The sequence below is a fragment of the Macaca fascicularis genome, chromosome 9 (genome assembly GCF_037993035.2).
Source record: "Macaca fascicularis isolate 582-1 chromosome 9, T2T-MFA8v1.1".
Lineage (NCBI taxonomy): Eukaryota > Metazoa > Chordata > Mammalia > Primates > Cercopithecidae > Macaca > Macaca fascicularis.
In genome coordinates this window covers 90,337,087-90,353,791 of record NC_088383.1, presented here as the reverse complement: position 1 = coordinate 90,353,791, position 16,705 = coordinate 90,337,087, and the positions used below count along the sequence as shown (strand labels likewise).

The window sequence follows — 16,705 nt, the reverse complement described above, 5'->3', positions numbered from 1 at the left end:
CTAATAGAAAATACTGCATACAATCTAAAACGCATTCTTTCCAAAACTATGTAAAACATTAAAAAAGATCACTACATCGAGGCTATAATTCACTCACCAAATTTCAAAGTTTGTTAAATAGATGACATTCTCTATAAACTTAGATTATCTTCCCACAATCAATAGAAGACCAAATTATTTTTCAAAGAAATTTATGAATCAATGAAATAATTATAACAGAATATAGAAAATGCTATGAATTGAATGATTGTGAAAATAAAGGAAGTCAGAAGAAATGTATAGCCTTAAATATTTATTTGAGAAAACAAATATTCAAGTACATGAGTTGATCATCTGATAAAAATAAGAGTTTACAAAATAAGAGTTTACAAAAAAGGTACATCTTCTCCATCTGAAAACAGAAAGTAGGAAACGATCAAGGTATCACTAGAGGTCAATGAAACAAAACATACAATAGTGGATGACAAAAGCCAATCTCTGAATCTTTGAAAAGAATATTATAAATGAACATCTGAAACCAGTGATCAAGCAATGTTTTAAGGCACAAAAAGACACTAAGAATGTTAACACTAGGCTATACAACCTAAAACAGTCAGATGAGCTCACTGTTACAGCTCTGGTTCACAGCAAAAACCTTAGCACAAAGAAAGGACTCAACAAACATTTGGATCCATGAATAAAATTTGGATTAGTGAATAAATTATCTTCCCACATATAACCACCTGCCTAAAGCAATCTCCTCCTCCTTGAATTAAATTCAGCATGTCTGCATCATTGGAGGAAGCAACCCCTGAGGCCCAAGGCCAGTACCCCCTCCCCATCTGCACACCCTGTGTTCAAACCAGTCCCAGCTCCTGTCATGTTATTGGCTTCTGAGTATCTGTACTAATAGTTCTTCCTGCCAGCATATGAAGATGAACAAGTACGCAACTGAGAGAGATCCAGGGCTTTTAATCCACAGATGCCAGAGCTTGCTGGGATGTAGTCAGCAATCAGGCTGAACTCAGGAGTTCACAGTCTTTCCTGGAATGATGGTTGGGGGTGGTGAGGGAAGTCAGAGGCCTGGGGAAGAAGACAGGGGTTAGCTCTGGGTGGGCTGAGCAAGGGAATGAGGTGTTAAACTGTAACATAAGCTCTTTCCTGTTCCCACCATCCATCTGCTCCATGGGTAGCAGAGCTCAGATGCACAGAGAGGCTTTCCCTCTTTCCATACTGCATCCAGGGACACCAAGGCCTAAGTTGGGTCTGACCTATTCTAGGATCTTTCTCCATGCTGTTGTCCTCCAGGAAGTCATGGCAAATTTGCATCTCCAGCAGGTTGTAGGCTGACAGCCTTGGAGAAATACAGTATAGACAGTGGGTAAGGCCAGTCTCGCAGCTTCTGTCTCCACCTGCCTGCCCATGCCCACCTGTTCCATCTCTCACTTACCTTGAAGGACACACCAGCATCTCTCCCCATAGTGTCTCCTGTACTCTGCTCCTGGGGTCGAGTCAGCTGCTGGGGTTTATCATCTGGAAGATTCTCTGCCTCAGCTTCAGCCTCAGGGAACAACAGCTTACCCTGCAGGGTATACAGAAGCTGGAGGAAAGTCTGGTACCTGTAAAGAGGAGGTAAGTGTGAAGGAAAGGAATCTCAGCTGGACCATTCTGAATCCGCAACCCATGCTCCCAACCTTACCTCTGCAGCTTGTCCTGCTCCTGTTCTGCCTGCTGCTTCAGGTTTCCAAGTTTCTGAAACACCCCCTCAAGCTCCTGCTGAGTCCCTGTCTTACGCTCCCTCACCTCTGCAGAAACTTTTGCCAGATGCTGCAGATGCTTCTCCTGCCAGGAGTGAGTGTGCAGACATTATGCATCAGATGTTGAGGTCTTAGAACCATCCCTCCAACCCCTCCAGCCTACACCCAGCTCAGGGCTCAGGCTCAATGATGAAAAGAGGGACTCTATTCACTTCAGAGTAGAGTAGGGGCCTAGAGAAAAGGAAAGATCAGAATGAGCTGTTCTAGGGTGAGGCATTCTTGGAGGGAAGGGGCACAAAGGTGATAACACTTATTTAACTTGCTATGTGCCAGGTACTATTTTAAGCCCTTGCTGTAATGATCATTTAATCATCTTAATAACTCTCTAGAGTAGGTGGTATTATTGCCTCCATTTTAGATAAAGAAACAGAAAGTTAGGTGACTTGCCCAAGGTCATGCAGTGGTAAGTGGTGATACTGAGATTCAAGCCCATGTTGGTATTTATATTATAGTGCCTCAAAGGAAGAAGCAAAACGAAGGTTTTCTAGACAGGGGACACAGTCCATATGATGGCATGGTGGTGGGAAGGGATATTCTCCTAGGAGGATGAACCTACCTGTTGTAGTTGCCACTGGTTCTGGGCTGCTCTGCGTTTCTCCATGGCCACTTGTTTCTGCAGACAAGCAAGGGAGAGGGACCAGGAGAAGAAGTCTATTTTTTCTGGCTGGAATTTTGGGAGATTGCAAGCTGGCACAACTCAGCTTGCTCACTCTTTCCCTCTTCCTATCTGACTGCCCTTCCCTCCCTGTACTCAGGACCCCTGGGTGTACCTTGGCCTGGAGCTGCTCAAAGGCTTCCTGGAGTTGTGTCCGCTTCCTCTGGGCTTCCTCCATCTGAGTCAGGGCCTTGGTGAGGCCAATTTTGATGGCCTCTACGTGCTCCCTGTAGGTGGCCTTCAGCTCTTTCCATTGTTCCTTAGCTGCAATTGCCTTCTGTCCTGAGATGAGCCACCAGGAATGAGAACATGAGTGAGGGTGGCCTGCTAGCCTGCCTCCTTGCAACACTGGGCCTCCTTCCCATCAGCCAAATGGGAGACCTATCTGAAATCCTCCTTCCTTCCCCACTCAGGCCAGATGCTACTCCAATCCCCTGCCTACTCACGGCTGGTGTCTTCAGAAGCCAAGGGGTCCAGACCCTTAGCAGTGTCCTCCTGAGCCAGGATGTTCTGCAGGAAGTCCACTACCTGAAGCTGGCTGCAGAGCAGCTTGTCTTTCTTCTGGGAGTCCTGCTCAGAGGGAGGGCAGAGACAGGGAACGTCCTTACCTCCTTACAGGTTTCCTTAAAGTCTGCTCTCTGCCAATGCTGCCCTGTATCTCAATAAGAGGAGCCAGGACCAGACCCTGGCTTCTGAAAGGCTCGCTCTCATCTTGTACATACCACCACAAACTCAACCAGGATCTTGGCTGGCAGTTCTGCCTCCTCCTGCAAGCCTACAGGTTCCAGGATGCCTGCCACCTCAGCCAGGACCCTGGAGGGGTAAGGAAACAGAGGAAATTGCAGCTTCTTGTGATGCTAGTTCTACAGTTCTTGTGTGTACACAAATGTGGATGTGTATATCAGTATGTATACTACTGAGAGTCTTGCCTTGACCAGAGTTTACACAAGGGCCTGAAGGGCCTACAGCCTGCAACGAGGAATGGAGTGCACGGAGGGCATACAGTGATAATACGTGCCCAAAGGAAAATCAGCAGGGTTAGTAGATAAGGAGTTTGAGAAAAACGCTGAGATTTTAAATAGGGAGTGTCTCACTGAAGAGAAACCATTTGAGTCAAGATGTCAAGGAAGCCGGGGAGATATGCATGAAAGGGGAAGAATGCTGGGCCTTGGGATCCCTCCTGGCAGTGAGCACCAGCCTGGGGGCAGGGTCTTGGAAAAGCTGAGAAAGGACTCAGGGCAGAGGGCTGGATGCCTGGCTCGACTCTAGGGTTTTTCATTATTAGGGACTGGAGAAGTCTACGGGGGGGCAGGGATGGGGATGAGAAGTGATTGGGAATGTGTCGTGTTGGGACAAGAAGACAGAAGTAAAACAGTCTCCTAGAGCACATCCTGTGGAGTATGTGTATGTGGGGAGCGGCGAACGGTCCCCTAAAGGCCGTACTCCTGGAGCAGACAACAGTCACCTCAGGAACCTAAGACGGGACTGCGGTGAGGATCAATTCACGGCAGGGTCGAACCTCAAAAGCTGTACAAGGTCGAGGGCAGCAATCATTACACATAGGGGCCCACAAGGTCCTCCCAGGCCCGCCCCCAGCTGCCACTTGGCCGCAAACACTTACTCTAGGGCTGCAGCTTCCGCCTCTGTCTCCGCCGCCTCCATCCTTCTAGGCGCCGCATTCAGCCGCCTTCCCACAATCCCTAGGTATATTTTGAATTCACAGTCGACTTCGCGCCGGGGCAGGCGATTGGCTGCAGGGATTAGTGGGCGGGCACCAACGACCATTCTGCGCTCTAATTGGCAGGCGCAGATTCGCACGTTGGCGTGCCTCGCTGCTTGGCGCAAGCGCGCTTATGGCTAGGCGCGCACGGGTTCTGCGCCTGCGCGCTAGACCGTACGCGGTGCCAGAGACTGTAAGTGGAACTTGAACTCGGCCGCGCGCTGTGAAGTTCTTGCTCTACTGGAAAGAGGGAAAGTATTTCCTTGAGTTTGCGTTTTAGGGGACACTTACAGCATTGACACTTTATTTAAAATATTTACTACTGCTGTAGAAAAAAAAAAAACCCGAAAAACAGTGGGGCTGTTTCTAAGACGCTGGGAATCAGTAAAGAAGAATAGTGATCCGGGAGATACAGGAAGCAAATGATCTGAGCTCAAAAAGCGAGCTGCTTTCAGAGATACTAATATTTTATAGAAGAGATGCAGGAGAGTGAACTCAAGCAGAGCCCAGCGGATTGCCTGCGTTGGCAAAATAGAACTGATATTCTTGGGAAACCAAGGTAGGTAATGTTCTTTGCAGAGTACAGGAGAAAGAGAACTGCTCAGAGAGAACTCGGTATTCATTCACCTGAGTACTGAGCAGTATGTGTCTCAATAAACTAGCCAAAAGATTTTTAAAGGTATCAGGACATGGCCGGGTGCAGTGGCTCACACCTGTAATCCCAGCACTTTGGGAGGCCGAGGCAGGTGAATTACGAGGTCAGGAGTTCGAGACCAGCCTGGCCAACATGGTGAAACCCCGTCTCTACTAAAAGTACAAAAAAAAAAAAAAATTAGCTGGGCGTGGTGGCGGGCACCTATAATCCCGGCTACTCGGGAACCTGAGGCAGGAGAATTGCTTGAACTCGGGAGGCTGAGGTTGCAGTTAGCCGAAATTGCGCCACTGCACTACAGCCCTAGTGACAGTGTGAGACTCCGTCTCAAAAAAAAAAAAAAAAAAAAGAGGACATTACGGAGGGTCAGAAATAGTCACTATTTCCACTAACCAGGCTGGAAAACTTCATAGTCCATTGGACGTTGGATAGAGTACACAAAAAAAGTCTTGATTTAGTAGTTGTTTATTATTTAGTAGGCAGTAATTAGTCCTAGCTGATCAGTGCTCTAGTGCCATCTAACTCTTAAAAGTAAGACCCAAATGGATCAAACTTAACAAACCATGACAGATGACAAGACCAAACTTCAGTAGTATTTATAGAAATAGAAAAATGTTCACAAACCAGTTAAAGTGCAATTTACATATGTCATGCAATGAAAAATTACCAAGCTTGCAAAAAGAAAAAGAAAAAAAAAAACACATAATGAGGAGAAAAATCAATTGCTGATCAGAACTGAAGTAATGTTAGAATCAACAGGCAAGGACATTAAAACAGTTATTGTAACTATATCCCCTGTCTTCAAAAAAGATTATCAGAACTATAATGAAAAAGGTAAGTGGTGGTAAAGATGTAAAGAAAGTGGAATTCTCATGTTGATGATGGGAATGTAAAATGGTGCATAGACTTTGAACATAGGGTTACCATATGAGTCACAGTTTCACTCCTAGTGATATATCTAAGACAGATAAAAACATGGAGACACAAAAGTACACAAACATCCATAGCAGCATTATTCACAAAAGCTGAAAGGTAAAAACAACCCAAAGGTCCATTAACTGGTGAGTGAAAACACATACTTTCATTCAATGAAGTATTAATCAGTAATAAAGAGAACTTTATTACATGCTAAATAACGGTTACTGCATGCTAAAATATGAACGAACCTTGAAAATATACTAAGTGAAAGAAGCTAATTATAAAAGACCACATAATATCTTATTTCATTTATGTTAAATGTCTGGATTTGACAAATCTGTAGCAACAGAAAGTAAATTTATATAGTGCTTGTCCAGGGCTGGGAATTGGTGGGAATAAGAGGTTGAGAGAGTATGGGGAGGGACTGCAAATGGATATAGTGTTTCTTTTAAAGGGGTAAATAAAATGTTCTATAATTAAGTTTTGGTGAAGGTTGCACAATTCTATACAGAAAACCACTAAATTTACACTTTACTGCTGTCATAAAAGCTGTTAAAAAAAGTTAATCAAAGACACAAAGCTTGTAATAAAGACCTAAATCAAACTTGTAGAGATGAAAACTACAATGTGATAGATGGAATGAGATGGTATTAATAGTATGTTACACATTGCGGAATGAAAGTGAAACATAGGTCTAGAGAAACTACCCAAAATGAATCACAGAATATTAAAAAATGAAAATAAAGTAACATGAACTAATCAGTGGTGAGCTGTGAGACAACTTCTAACAGCCTAATATACTTGAAAGTGGAGTCTCAGAGAGAGAGGCAAGGGGAGAGGACAAGAAAACATAAGTAATAAAGACCAAAAAATTTGAAATGTGATGAAAATGTAATTCATATATTCAAGAAGCTTCACAAATCTCAAAGAAATATTAAGAAAATTACATCAAGTTACACCATAATTCATAACCTAAAACCATTGATAAAAAATTCTAAAGTAATTAGGGGTGTTGGGGCACATGTTACATAGAAACAAATAGCAGGATTACAGGAAATTTCTTTTTGGAACAATTCAAGCAAGACAATAGAGTAACATCTTTCAAATACTGTAAGAATCAAAAAAGTCAACCTTGATTTCTATTTCCAGCAAACAGCTTTCAAAAATGAAGGCTAACTAGGCCAGGCGTGGTGACTCAGGCTTATAATCCCAGCACTTTGGAAAGCCAAGGTGGGCGGATCACGAGGTCAGGAGATCGGAGATCCAGACTATTCTGGCTAACACTGTGAAACCGCACCCCCCTCCCCCGCCCGTCTCCACTAAAAATACAATTAGCCAGGCCTGGTGGCAGGCACCTGTAGTCCCAGCTACTCAGGAGGCTGACTCAGGAGAATGGCATGAACCCGGGAGGCAGAGGTTGCAGTGAGCCGAGATCACGCCACAGCACTCTAGCCTGGGCCACACAGCAAGACTCCACCTCAGAAATAAAGACATAAGTAAGAAAGAAATAGAAATAAAAATAAAAATGCTAACTAAAGACATTCTTAAACACACAAGCATGGAAGGCAATTTTCAGCATAAGATCCCACACTACAAGAAACATGGAAGAAGTTTTTCAGGCTGAATGAAAATGGCATTAGCTTCAAATCTGAATGTATACAAAAGAGTGAAATGGGCCGGGCGCGGTGGCTCAAGCCTGTAATCCCAGCACTTTGGGAGGCCCAGGCAGCTGGATCACGAGGTCAGGAGATCGAGACCATCCTGGCTAACATGGTGAAACCCCGTCTCTACTAAAAAATACAAAAAAAAAAACTAGCCGGGCGAGGTGGCGGGCGCCTGTGGTCCCAGCTACTCGGGAGGCTGAGGCAGGAGAATGGCGTAAACCCGGGAGACAGCTTGCAGTGAGCCGAGATCTGGCCACTGCACTCCAGCCTGGGTGACAGAATGAGACTCCGTCTCAAAAAAAAAAAAAAAAAAAAAAGTGAAATGTGGTCCTGGCTACTTAGGAGTCTGAGGTGGGACGATCACTTGAGCCCAGTATAAAGCTGTGATGAGTTGGTCATGCCATTGCACTTCAGCCTGGGTAACAGAATGAGACCCTATCTTTAAAGAAAAAAAAAATTGTGATGTGGGTTTTATAGCATATGTAAAAGTAAAATGTAGCACAAAGTGTGGGAGAGAAGAAATAAAAGTAAATTTATATGCTTGTACAGTTTCTCTGAAGGTTGTGTATCAGTTGAAGGTGAACTGATGAGTTAAAACTGTGCAGTAGAGTCTCTGAAGCAATAGTGCCAACACACCTTAGAGGGGCTACCAATGAGTCATTTCCTTGTGTGATTTCTTTCTAGTGCAGACAGAAATTGTGACCAATAGAATACAATAAAGGTGATGGGATGTCATTCTATTGATTAGGTTGTTTATTAGGCAGAGGGGATATCATTCCACTCATGCCTCCATTTTCATGTATAGCAGAAGCTTAGCAGACTGCATTAAAAAAAAGAGGGATTCTCCTTCTGGCCTGGAAGAAGCATGCAACCATGTTGTAAATTGCCTGTGGTAAGTATCACATGGCAAGGAACTGTGAGTGGCCTTTAGGACCTGTAAATAGATCTGAGCTGATGGCAATGAGTAGATGGGGCCCTCAGTCAAACAGCCCTGAGCAGATTACGTTTCTACAAACAATCAAATAAAAAATAACGCTACTCAGTTAACATCTTGATTGAAAACTTAAGAGACCTTGAGCAGAATGCAAAACTTTGACCCAGTGAAACTGTCTTAAAATGTTGACTTATAGAAACTGTGAGATAATAAATGTGTTTTTTAAGGTTCTAAATTGTGATAATTTGTTACACAGCAATAGAAAACTATTACAAACTTCTAAAACAAATTGTAGCTAAGAAATCAATAAAGGAGATAAAATAGAATATAAACAACTAATCCAAAAGAAGGCAGAAAAAGTGAAGACGAACAAAGAAAAAAATGAAGGGAATAGAAAACAAATAGCAAAATCTTAGGGGTAAGCCTAAGCATATTTGTTATCACCATTAAATGTAAATATCTTAACTATACCATTGAAAGGAAGAGATTATTAGATTGGATACAACAGCAAAATTGTGTTAAGTACACTAAATATAAAAAAAAAAAGATGGAAAAAATATTCCATGCTTATATTAGTTAGATGAATGCTGAATAATTATACATTTGTATATTTATATATATTTATATAATATACATTTATATATAGTATTTATATATTTATATAATACATATTTTTATATAGTATTTATACACATTTATATATGATATTTATATGTATTTATACATATTTATGATATTTACATATGTATATTTATATATTTATATATATATTTATATATAATATTTATATTTTTTTTAGGCAAAAGGCTATCACCAGAAGTAAGAAAGTGATATTATCATGATAAAGGAGTCAATCATGTGAACTTAATCATAAGTGTTTTTGTACACCTAATATGAGACCATGAAAATACATGAATCAAAAACTGAACTGCAAGGAGAAATAGATAAATCCATAGTCATTGTTGAGATTTCAGTAAGCCACTTATAATAATTTATAGAACACTGAACCTAACAGCAGAATAGTCATGCTTTTCCAGTGTATACCCAACAGTGAAGTCCATATTATGGGTCATAAAATTAGCCTGAACAATTATAAATGAATAGTACAATACACAATATTTAGGTTTTTTGTTTGTAAATGATCTAAATAGCCTCCTATATGCATTGAATGTGATGATGTATGCTAATATTGCAGTCTTTTTCTTTGACTTAATTAACTCCTAATTTATCTTTAGATTTCTGCTCAGATTTTTCAGACACGAAATAGATTTTTGCTCAGATTTTTCAGACACGATCAAACCTTCCTTCACCTATATGCCTATATCAGACCTCCTTACTATAGCCTCACAAAGCTCTACAGACTTTTTCTGTTGTCACAGTTGCATTTTACATCTGCTTGTAGAATTATTTGAGTGAATCTCTTATTTTCTAATAAGCTTATTGAGGATAAAAGTTATTTTTTGTTAATAGTTGATAGTAATAATAATTTGTTCTATGCATTTTAGGGACAATTTATGCAAGGCTACAGCAGGCCACTTTAAGGATATTGGTTTTATATAAACGTGGTAGAAATCTACTGAAAGTTTATTCATAATTAGATGGCAAGTCAGGTTTTAGTATTGCAAAGTTAAGCCTCAATCATGGGTGGAAAAATAAAAGGTTGAAAAATGTTATTATTCCAGTGGCCTTAGTAAAAGGTGAAAACATTTTTGGATTCTATAATAAGTAACTTGGCACTAAAGATACAAATAGCTCAATATATTTACGTAAAATAATTCATAGGTTTTATTATTCATTGGATACGTTGGAGTTACTAAACTATGTATAAAATATATTACTTCAGTTTCTGATGGTGCAACTGGATGAACTGTGATGCAATTTATTTAGTGATTCCTGGAAGATAATTCTATTTGACAAATGACAGAGGAAGATCTTCAACTTGATTTTGTTGACCTACCTATTTGAAGTGTTTTAGCTATTCATGTGTATATTTTTAAAAGACACTTGGATGTGTCTTGAATGGACAAGGGCTTGGAAAAATGTGAGAACTGGAAATATATATTTGATCAACACAAATATACAGGCAATTGAAACTGTGGCCATCAGTGGCATTCCCTATGCTGACTATAAAGTGAAAAAGAAAAGAATGCTGGAATCAGTATAGTTGAGTAACTGACATATTGTGGATTTGTAGAAAACAGATGAGTTTCTAGTATCAGAGAAGTACCTACAGTGACAGAAGCATTAAAATAAATAAATTGAGATGTGTAATACAGACAATTCTTAGAAAAATTTTCAGCAATTTTTCATTTGTCAACGTTTTAATGCTCTCCATTGCAATTTGTATTGTATGTATACTTCTGATTTAGTGAAAAACGTTTTTCTTATGCATTCCATAAAGAATCTTCTTGCTGAACTAGTAAGAGTTCTTTCTGCTTGATATGTCTATTTTTTAACACTGTCTACCTATTTTACATTTATGATACAGTGGAGAAATGACACTTGCTAAAATGCACATTTTGACTAAAGTGGCAGGGATTGGCTTTATGTGTGAGAGTTTAGATCCCTTTGATCTATTTATCACAAATTCCTATGAAGATACTGCCTTTTGAATAAAATACTTTCCAAATATATCAATGACATCACTGTTAACATCTAAATTTAAATAGTGTTTGGTTAAACTGAAGACCAAACCGTTCAAGGATAAAACAATAAATTGCAAGTCAAAATGACATGCTACAAGGTGAAGTTGGAAAATAGGACTTTAAACATCATACTGCATAAATTTGCCAACTCTGTTTCCCCCTCCACTTGGCTCTGATTGGGAGAGATCTGGCCTAAAATTCTAGTGAAAATAACAGTAGATCAATTAAAAAGTTTGAATCTAAGTCGTACTTCTTTCTGTGTTGTCCAATATGCAGCTTTTATTGTTTAGCACATACGAAATGGCTCTGAAAATAGTTGCATTATCACTTAAATAGAATATCCGACTATATTGTTAAAATATATGAAGTGAGCATGGAGGCAAATTCATGTAGATTTATAGAACATTAAGCAAATATAAATAAGCAGATAAAACATATGTTTGCATTTGTCTATAGGCAGAACTCTTCCAGTACTTAATAAAACATCAAAACCAACATCATACTTTTGGAATCTATTTTTATTGCATAGAAACTTCTGTTTGCTGTGTTTATCTTTCTCAGGATTGTTTTAGGAATCGAAGCTATATTTCCAGATCATCACTTCCTTGAGGCAAGATCATCTAAATGAGTCATGGAAACCCAATAAATAAAACATTATATAAAAATACGTATGTATGTTAATACATACATATGTTCCCTGCCTCTCTCTCTCTCTCTACCCAATCTACATATATCTTTGCATGCATGTGAATATCTTACATTGTAAACATTATCTAAAAAGTAATATCTTGAAATTCAGTTAATTATCTCCTTGAATTTTAACACTAGCCTTTTTTTCTGAACAGAATCTCTGATTGTTTGCTTCCTATGTCACATTTATTCACAGGTAGCTAAAATGTAATTTTATTGTGATGTTTATTAACTTAGAGGCTTAAACAATAATGGCTTAAATAAAGCACATGTGCTATAATTATTTCAAAGGATGCCTAAAAATGCACCTGTAGAAATCAGTTCACTTTGTATATGTATAGCAAAACATCATATTGTACACCTTAAATATATACAGTAAAATATTCCATGTGCTGTGTGTTATAATTGTCAAAAATATTTCTTCTACCTTCCTAAATGGAATATTTCTACATTTATATCACATCCATTAACTGATGGATGTTTTTCCACTATTTCTTAAATATTCTCCAAGCAGTCTTTTTTTTTTTTTTTTTTTTTGAGATGGAGTCTCCCTCTGCCACCCAGGCTGGAGTGCAGTGGCTGGATCTCAGCTCACTGCAAGCTCCGCCTCCCGGGTTCACGCCATTCTCCTGCCTCAGCTTCCCGAGTAGCTGGGACTACAGGCGCCCACCACCCCGCCCGGCTAATTTTTTTTTTTTTTATTTTTTAGTAGAGACGGGTTTCACCGTGTTAGCCAGGATGGTCTCTATCTCCTGACCTCGTGATCCGCCAGTCTTGGCCTCCCAAAGTGCTGGGATTACAGGCTTGAGCCACCGTGCCCGGCTTCAGTCTTAAAACTTATATAATTTAACCTGCTGAATTTTTTTTAAAAGATACTTTTGGTCTTAGTAACTTTTGAAAAACATTTTTCCATAACTAGACAAAATGATAAAATTTAAAAAACAAATTTGGGCCAGGTGCGGTGACCCACATGTGTAATCCCAGCACTTTGGGAGGCCAAGGTGGGCGGATCACAAGGTCAGGAAATCGAGACCATCCTGGCGAACACAGTGAAACCCCGTCTCTACTAAAAATACAAAAAAAATTAGCCAGGCGTGGTGGTGGGCGCCTGTAGTCCCAGCTACTTGGGAGGCTGAGGCAGGAAAATGGCATGAACCCAGGGGCTGGAGCTTGCAGTAAACGGAGATCACATCACTGCACTCCAGCCTTGGTGACAGAGTGAGACTCCATCTCAAAAAACAAACAAACAAACTTGATAAATATTTCTTTGGTTTGGGTGTTTGAATGCATTAAAGCAAGTTTTATATTTGATCACAACTTCTACACAGTAAACTTATATGGCAAATAATAAAAAAAGTGTTCATTAGGGACTCAGACTCTTGATGAGCAAAATACTTTTGCTTTAATAAACTAATGAATATATTTTTTCTGATTTTATTGTGTGTTTTCAGTGTTGCTTTGGGAATAAGGAATCCCCATTATTTAACCTACATTTTAAAACAGTTTTATAAAAGTAGAAATTACATGCCTAAAATGTATTGATTATAAGTATAAAATTTAGTGATTTATTATACTGATAGAATTTTGCAATCAGTTGTAAGACATTTCTAGCACCCTGGAGAGATCCATTTTGTCTCTTTGCAGTGAATTGCAGTTCCTACTCCCTGGTCCAGAAAAAAACAATGATACAGTTTTTGTCTATAGACTGGCCTCTTATGCACATTCAGGAAGTACACAATATGTAGGTTTTTGCATCTTTCTTCTTTCCTTTAGCACAGTGTTTCTGAGGATCATCTATGTTGTAGTATACATCAATAATGTATTCCTGTCTATTGATGAATATATTCCATTATGTGTATATACAAGATACAGTTTACTTGTTCACCAGTTGATAGAAATTGTATTGTTCCAGTTATTGACTTTTATAAATAATGCTGCTATGAACTTTCCCTTAAAAGTTTTTATGTGGGCTAGGAGCGTGACTTATGACTGTAATCCCAGCTCTTTGGGAGGCTGAGACCAGAAGAGGCCAGAAGTTCAAAACCAGCCTGAGCAACATAGCAAGACTCTGTCTTTACAAAAAATACAACACTTAGCTGTGTGTGCTGGTATGCACCTATAGTCCAAGCTACTTGGGAGGCTGATGCAGGATGTTTGCTTGAGCCCAGAAATTCAAGGTTGCAGTGACCCCTGATTGTGTGAGGTGGAAATTAAAGAAAGAAAGGAGAATGAAATTAGAAAGAATAAGGTTTCTGTATTCAGCTGACTCATCTGCAAGGCAGTGACAGGCAAAAGCTAGACCTAGGCAAAAGTTCTGATAACATTATCTAAGAAGCCAGGGCTCAAAGGAATGTGCTTTGGAGACTCTCCCAACACTCCTTTAACATAAGGAGAAGAAAAACAAATTTTCTCTAATGATATGAGTAAACCTATGAGTTTATGGATTCCTATTCTCTGCAACTAGTAACATCAAGTATTCTGTTTTATCTAAGTGGCAGAGAAGATCATAGGAAGCCTGAGCAGGCCTGAACTACAGCCACCTAGGTGCCATAGCAAAAGTTATGAGATAAGCCCCTACAAGGCACTTGAGTAAAACCTAGATAACAGTCATCTAGGCCACATAGCAAGATGTCGTATATAATTCTGAGTTATGCACCTGACACAATTTGATTAACTTTGTTCTGCTTCTACACACTTCTTTCATGCCACTACACTTCACACCACTGTAAGCTTGCTTCAAACTAGCCAACCTCCTTTTTTAAGTGTGTATAAAAGCCAAGACCTGACTTTTTTCTTAGTCCAGTTTTTAGATGTTAAGTACGCTAGGTCTGAGTGCATTCACTAAAGATCCTCCTTTATTCACCCCATAATCTTTCTAGTCCTTCTGATTCCCGCAACAGTGCACTGCCCTCCAACCTGATTGAAAAAGAAAGTGCCTATCTGAAAAAGAAAAAAAAAAAGAGTGAACAGATGTTGACATTTCCCTTGAGTAGATAGCTAGATATGATATAGCTGAGTTGAAAGATAAATATATGTTTTGACTTTTCACGGAAGTGCCGAGGTATTTTCTAGAGTGCTACCATTTTACAGTCCCACCTACTATATACGAAGGTTTCAATTTGTTCATAACTTTACATGGTGTGTTCAGTAATTTTGATTGTAAACATTCTAGTGTGTCTAAGGTGGTATTTCGTTGTGATTTTATTGTGCATTTCCCCCCTGACTAATTATATTGGCCATATTTTCATATGTTTATTATCATCTGCCTATCCTCTTGAATGAAATGTCCATTCAGATACTTTGCCCATTTTGCAAAAAGGAGGTTGTTTTCTTACTATTGAGTTGTAAGAGTTATTTCTACTCTACATAGAAGTATTTTTTAATCAGATACATCATTTGCAAAATGTTTTTTCCCAGTCTGTGACTTGTTTTTTCATTTTCTGAAATGTCTTTTAGGCTATTAAGAACATTTTGCCAAACTGAAGTTATGGAATGTTTTTTCAGTATTTTCTTCTCAATTTTTTATTTTTATTTTTTATTTTTTTAGTTTTTAGCTCTGACATTTAATATCTTTGAGCTAATATTTGTGTACGGTATAAGGTAAAAGCCTAAATTCATCATTGTGTATGTGGATATTCAATTTCTGCAGCATGCTTGTTGAAAGACTATTCTTTCCTCACTTTATTGCCTTGACCCCGGTTTTCAAAAATCAATGGGCCATATAAGTTACTGCAATTTCAAATCTTCTCTTCTAGACAGTTGTTCCCAACACAAAGAAATATCAAATGTTATAGGTGATGAATATCCTAAGTATCCTGATTTGATTGTTACACATGTATCAGAATATCACAACCTCATACATATGTACAATTATTATGTATCAATAAAAATAAAATTTTAAAAATCAGTTGTCCATAAATGTATTTTGGTGTCTGTAGTCTCAACTCTGATTCACTGATTAGTATTCCTGTTCTTTAGGCAGCACCACATTGTTTTGATTATTGCTACTTTATAGTACATTAAGAAATTGGGAAATGTGAGTTTTCCAACTTTTCCATTGACAAAAATATCTGGGTTATTCTGAGTAATTTGCGTTTTCATAAACATTTTAGGAAGGACTTGTCAATTTCTGCTAAAAATCCTGCTGGGACTTTTTTTTAGAGATTAAATTTAATTAGATTGGAAGATATAAGTTACGGTTCTTTTTCTTTGTTTTTAAAATTTTTAATTTGCATTTTCACTTCTATATGGTATTTAAAAGCTTGGCTGCCAATAGTTTTCAGATAATATTTAACGTTCTTACTGCGTAAGACACTGAACCAATGTTACCCCCAAGTGTCCCCAGGAATTGTCTGGAATTGGTGAGACTGAACACTAGGTTGTTAAGCTCTTCTTTATCTACATAAGTATCTAAAATACACATATACACATGGAAAAGTTAGACTTTTAGAAAAAAATGCCTACTCAGATAACAGTTTGACACAATAACCTCACCTTGTTTAAAAGGAAGTAGGCACAAAGTGTAAATATTTTATTCTCAGTAAGATTATATTGACAGAACTAGATATTTTTCTATGAAACAATTAGGTGATTTTTTTTTCCTTAATAAAAATTTAAACAAAACTCTGTTCTGCAGATTTCAAGTACTAATTATCACAGTGCTTTGAAAAAGGCAACAGCAAGTACAAAACTGAGATGCATATTTTGTAAGTTCAGAAAAGGACCAGTTTCTCTTTTAACCTGGCATGTTATGGATTGCGTGACCAAAATTCACATGTATCAATCCAACAGCACTATATTAGGCTTTCAAAAATGCATATTTTCTCATTTAGTTGCCACAAAGAAAACTCTCTCAATTGACTTTTATTATTCCAAATCAATAGAAAGGAAACAGAAGCTCACTAAAGATAACTTACTAAAGCCACAGAGGTGGGAAGTGGCAAATATAAATCTGAGTCAAATCTGTGTCACATCAAAGTCTGCTGTATTACATGTGCCAATTGGAGTTAGACCCGAGAGGTTTTAGTACAA

General features: G+C 38.7%; 1 protein-coding gene and 1 long non-coding RNA gene across 13 annotated transcripts in view; one reads left to right on the top strand and one right to left on the bottom strand.

Annotated features, from left to right (window-relative positions):
• Nucleotides 1-279: 279 nt before the first annotated feature.
• Nucleotides 280-4,150, bottom strand: ZWINT (ZW10 interacting kinetochore protein). Of its 9 annotated transcripts, none has more exons than XM_005565825.5 (9): nucleotides 4,073-4,150; nucleotides 3,174-3,264; nucleotides 2,898-3,021; nucleotides 2,567-2,733; nucleotides 2,353-2,409; nucleotides 1,679-1,821; nucleotides 1,430-1,598; nucleotides 1,251-1,333; nucleotides 280-1,062 (listed from the first exon to the last, which is right to left on the bottom strand). In XM_005565825.5, the coding sequence occupies exons 1-8, from the start codon at nucleotides 4,111-4,113 to the stop codon at nucleotides 1,292-1,294; spliced, it is 834 nt and encodes a 277-aa protein (XP_005565882.1). In that variant the 5' UTR covers nucleotides 4,114-4,150; the 3' UTR covers nucleotides 280-1,062; nucleotides 1,251-1,291. The 9 variants fall into 9 exon arrangements, with proteins under 9 accessions (XP_005565882.1, XP_073856893.1, XP_065377157.1 ...); XM_074000792.1 differs by having other exon boundaries at nucleotides 1,430-1,579; nucleotides 1,783-1,821; XM_065521085.2 differs by having other exon boundaries at nucleotides 1,430-1,561; nucleotides 1,783-1,821.
• A 190-nt stretch (nucleotides 4,151-4,340) lies between these two features.
• The window catches only part of LOC135965142 (uncharacterized), a 336,594-nt gene continuing 324,229 nt past the window's right edge, over nucleotides 4,341-16,705 (top strand). Inside the window, exons 1-4 of one of the 4 annotated variants that reach the window (XR_012417280.1) lie at nucleotides 4,341-4,730; nucleotides 8,211-8,297; nucleotides 11,546-11,652; nucleotides 13,649-15,593. This is a non-coding gene — a long non-coding RNA (uncharacterized lncRNA). Of the gene's footprint in view, nucleotides 4,731-8,210; nucleotides 8,298-11,545; nucleotides 11,657-13,648; nucleotides 15,594-16,705 lie in introns of those variants that run through there. The other 3 variants (XR_010578011.2, XR_012417279.1, XR_012417278.1) reach the window with 3 other exon arrangements.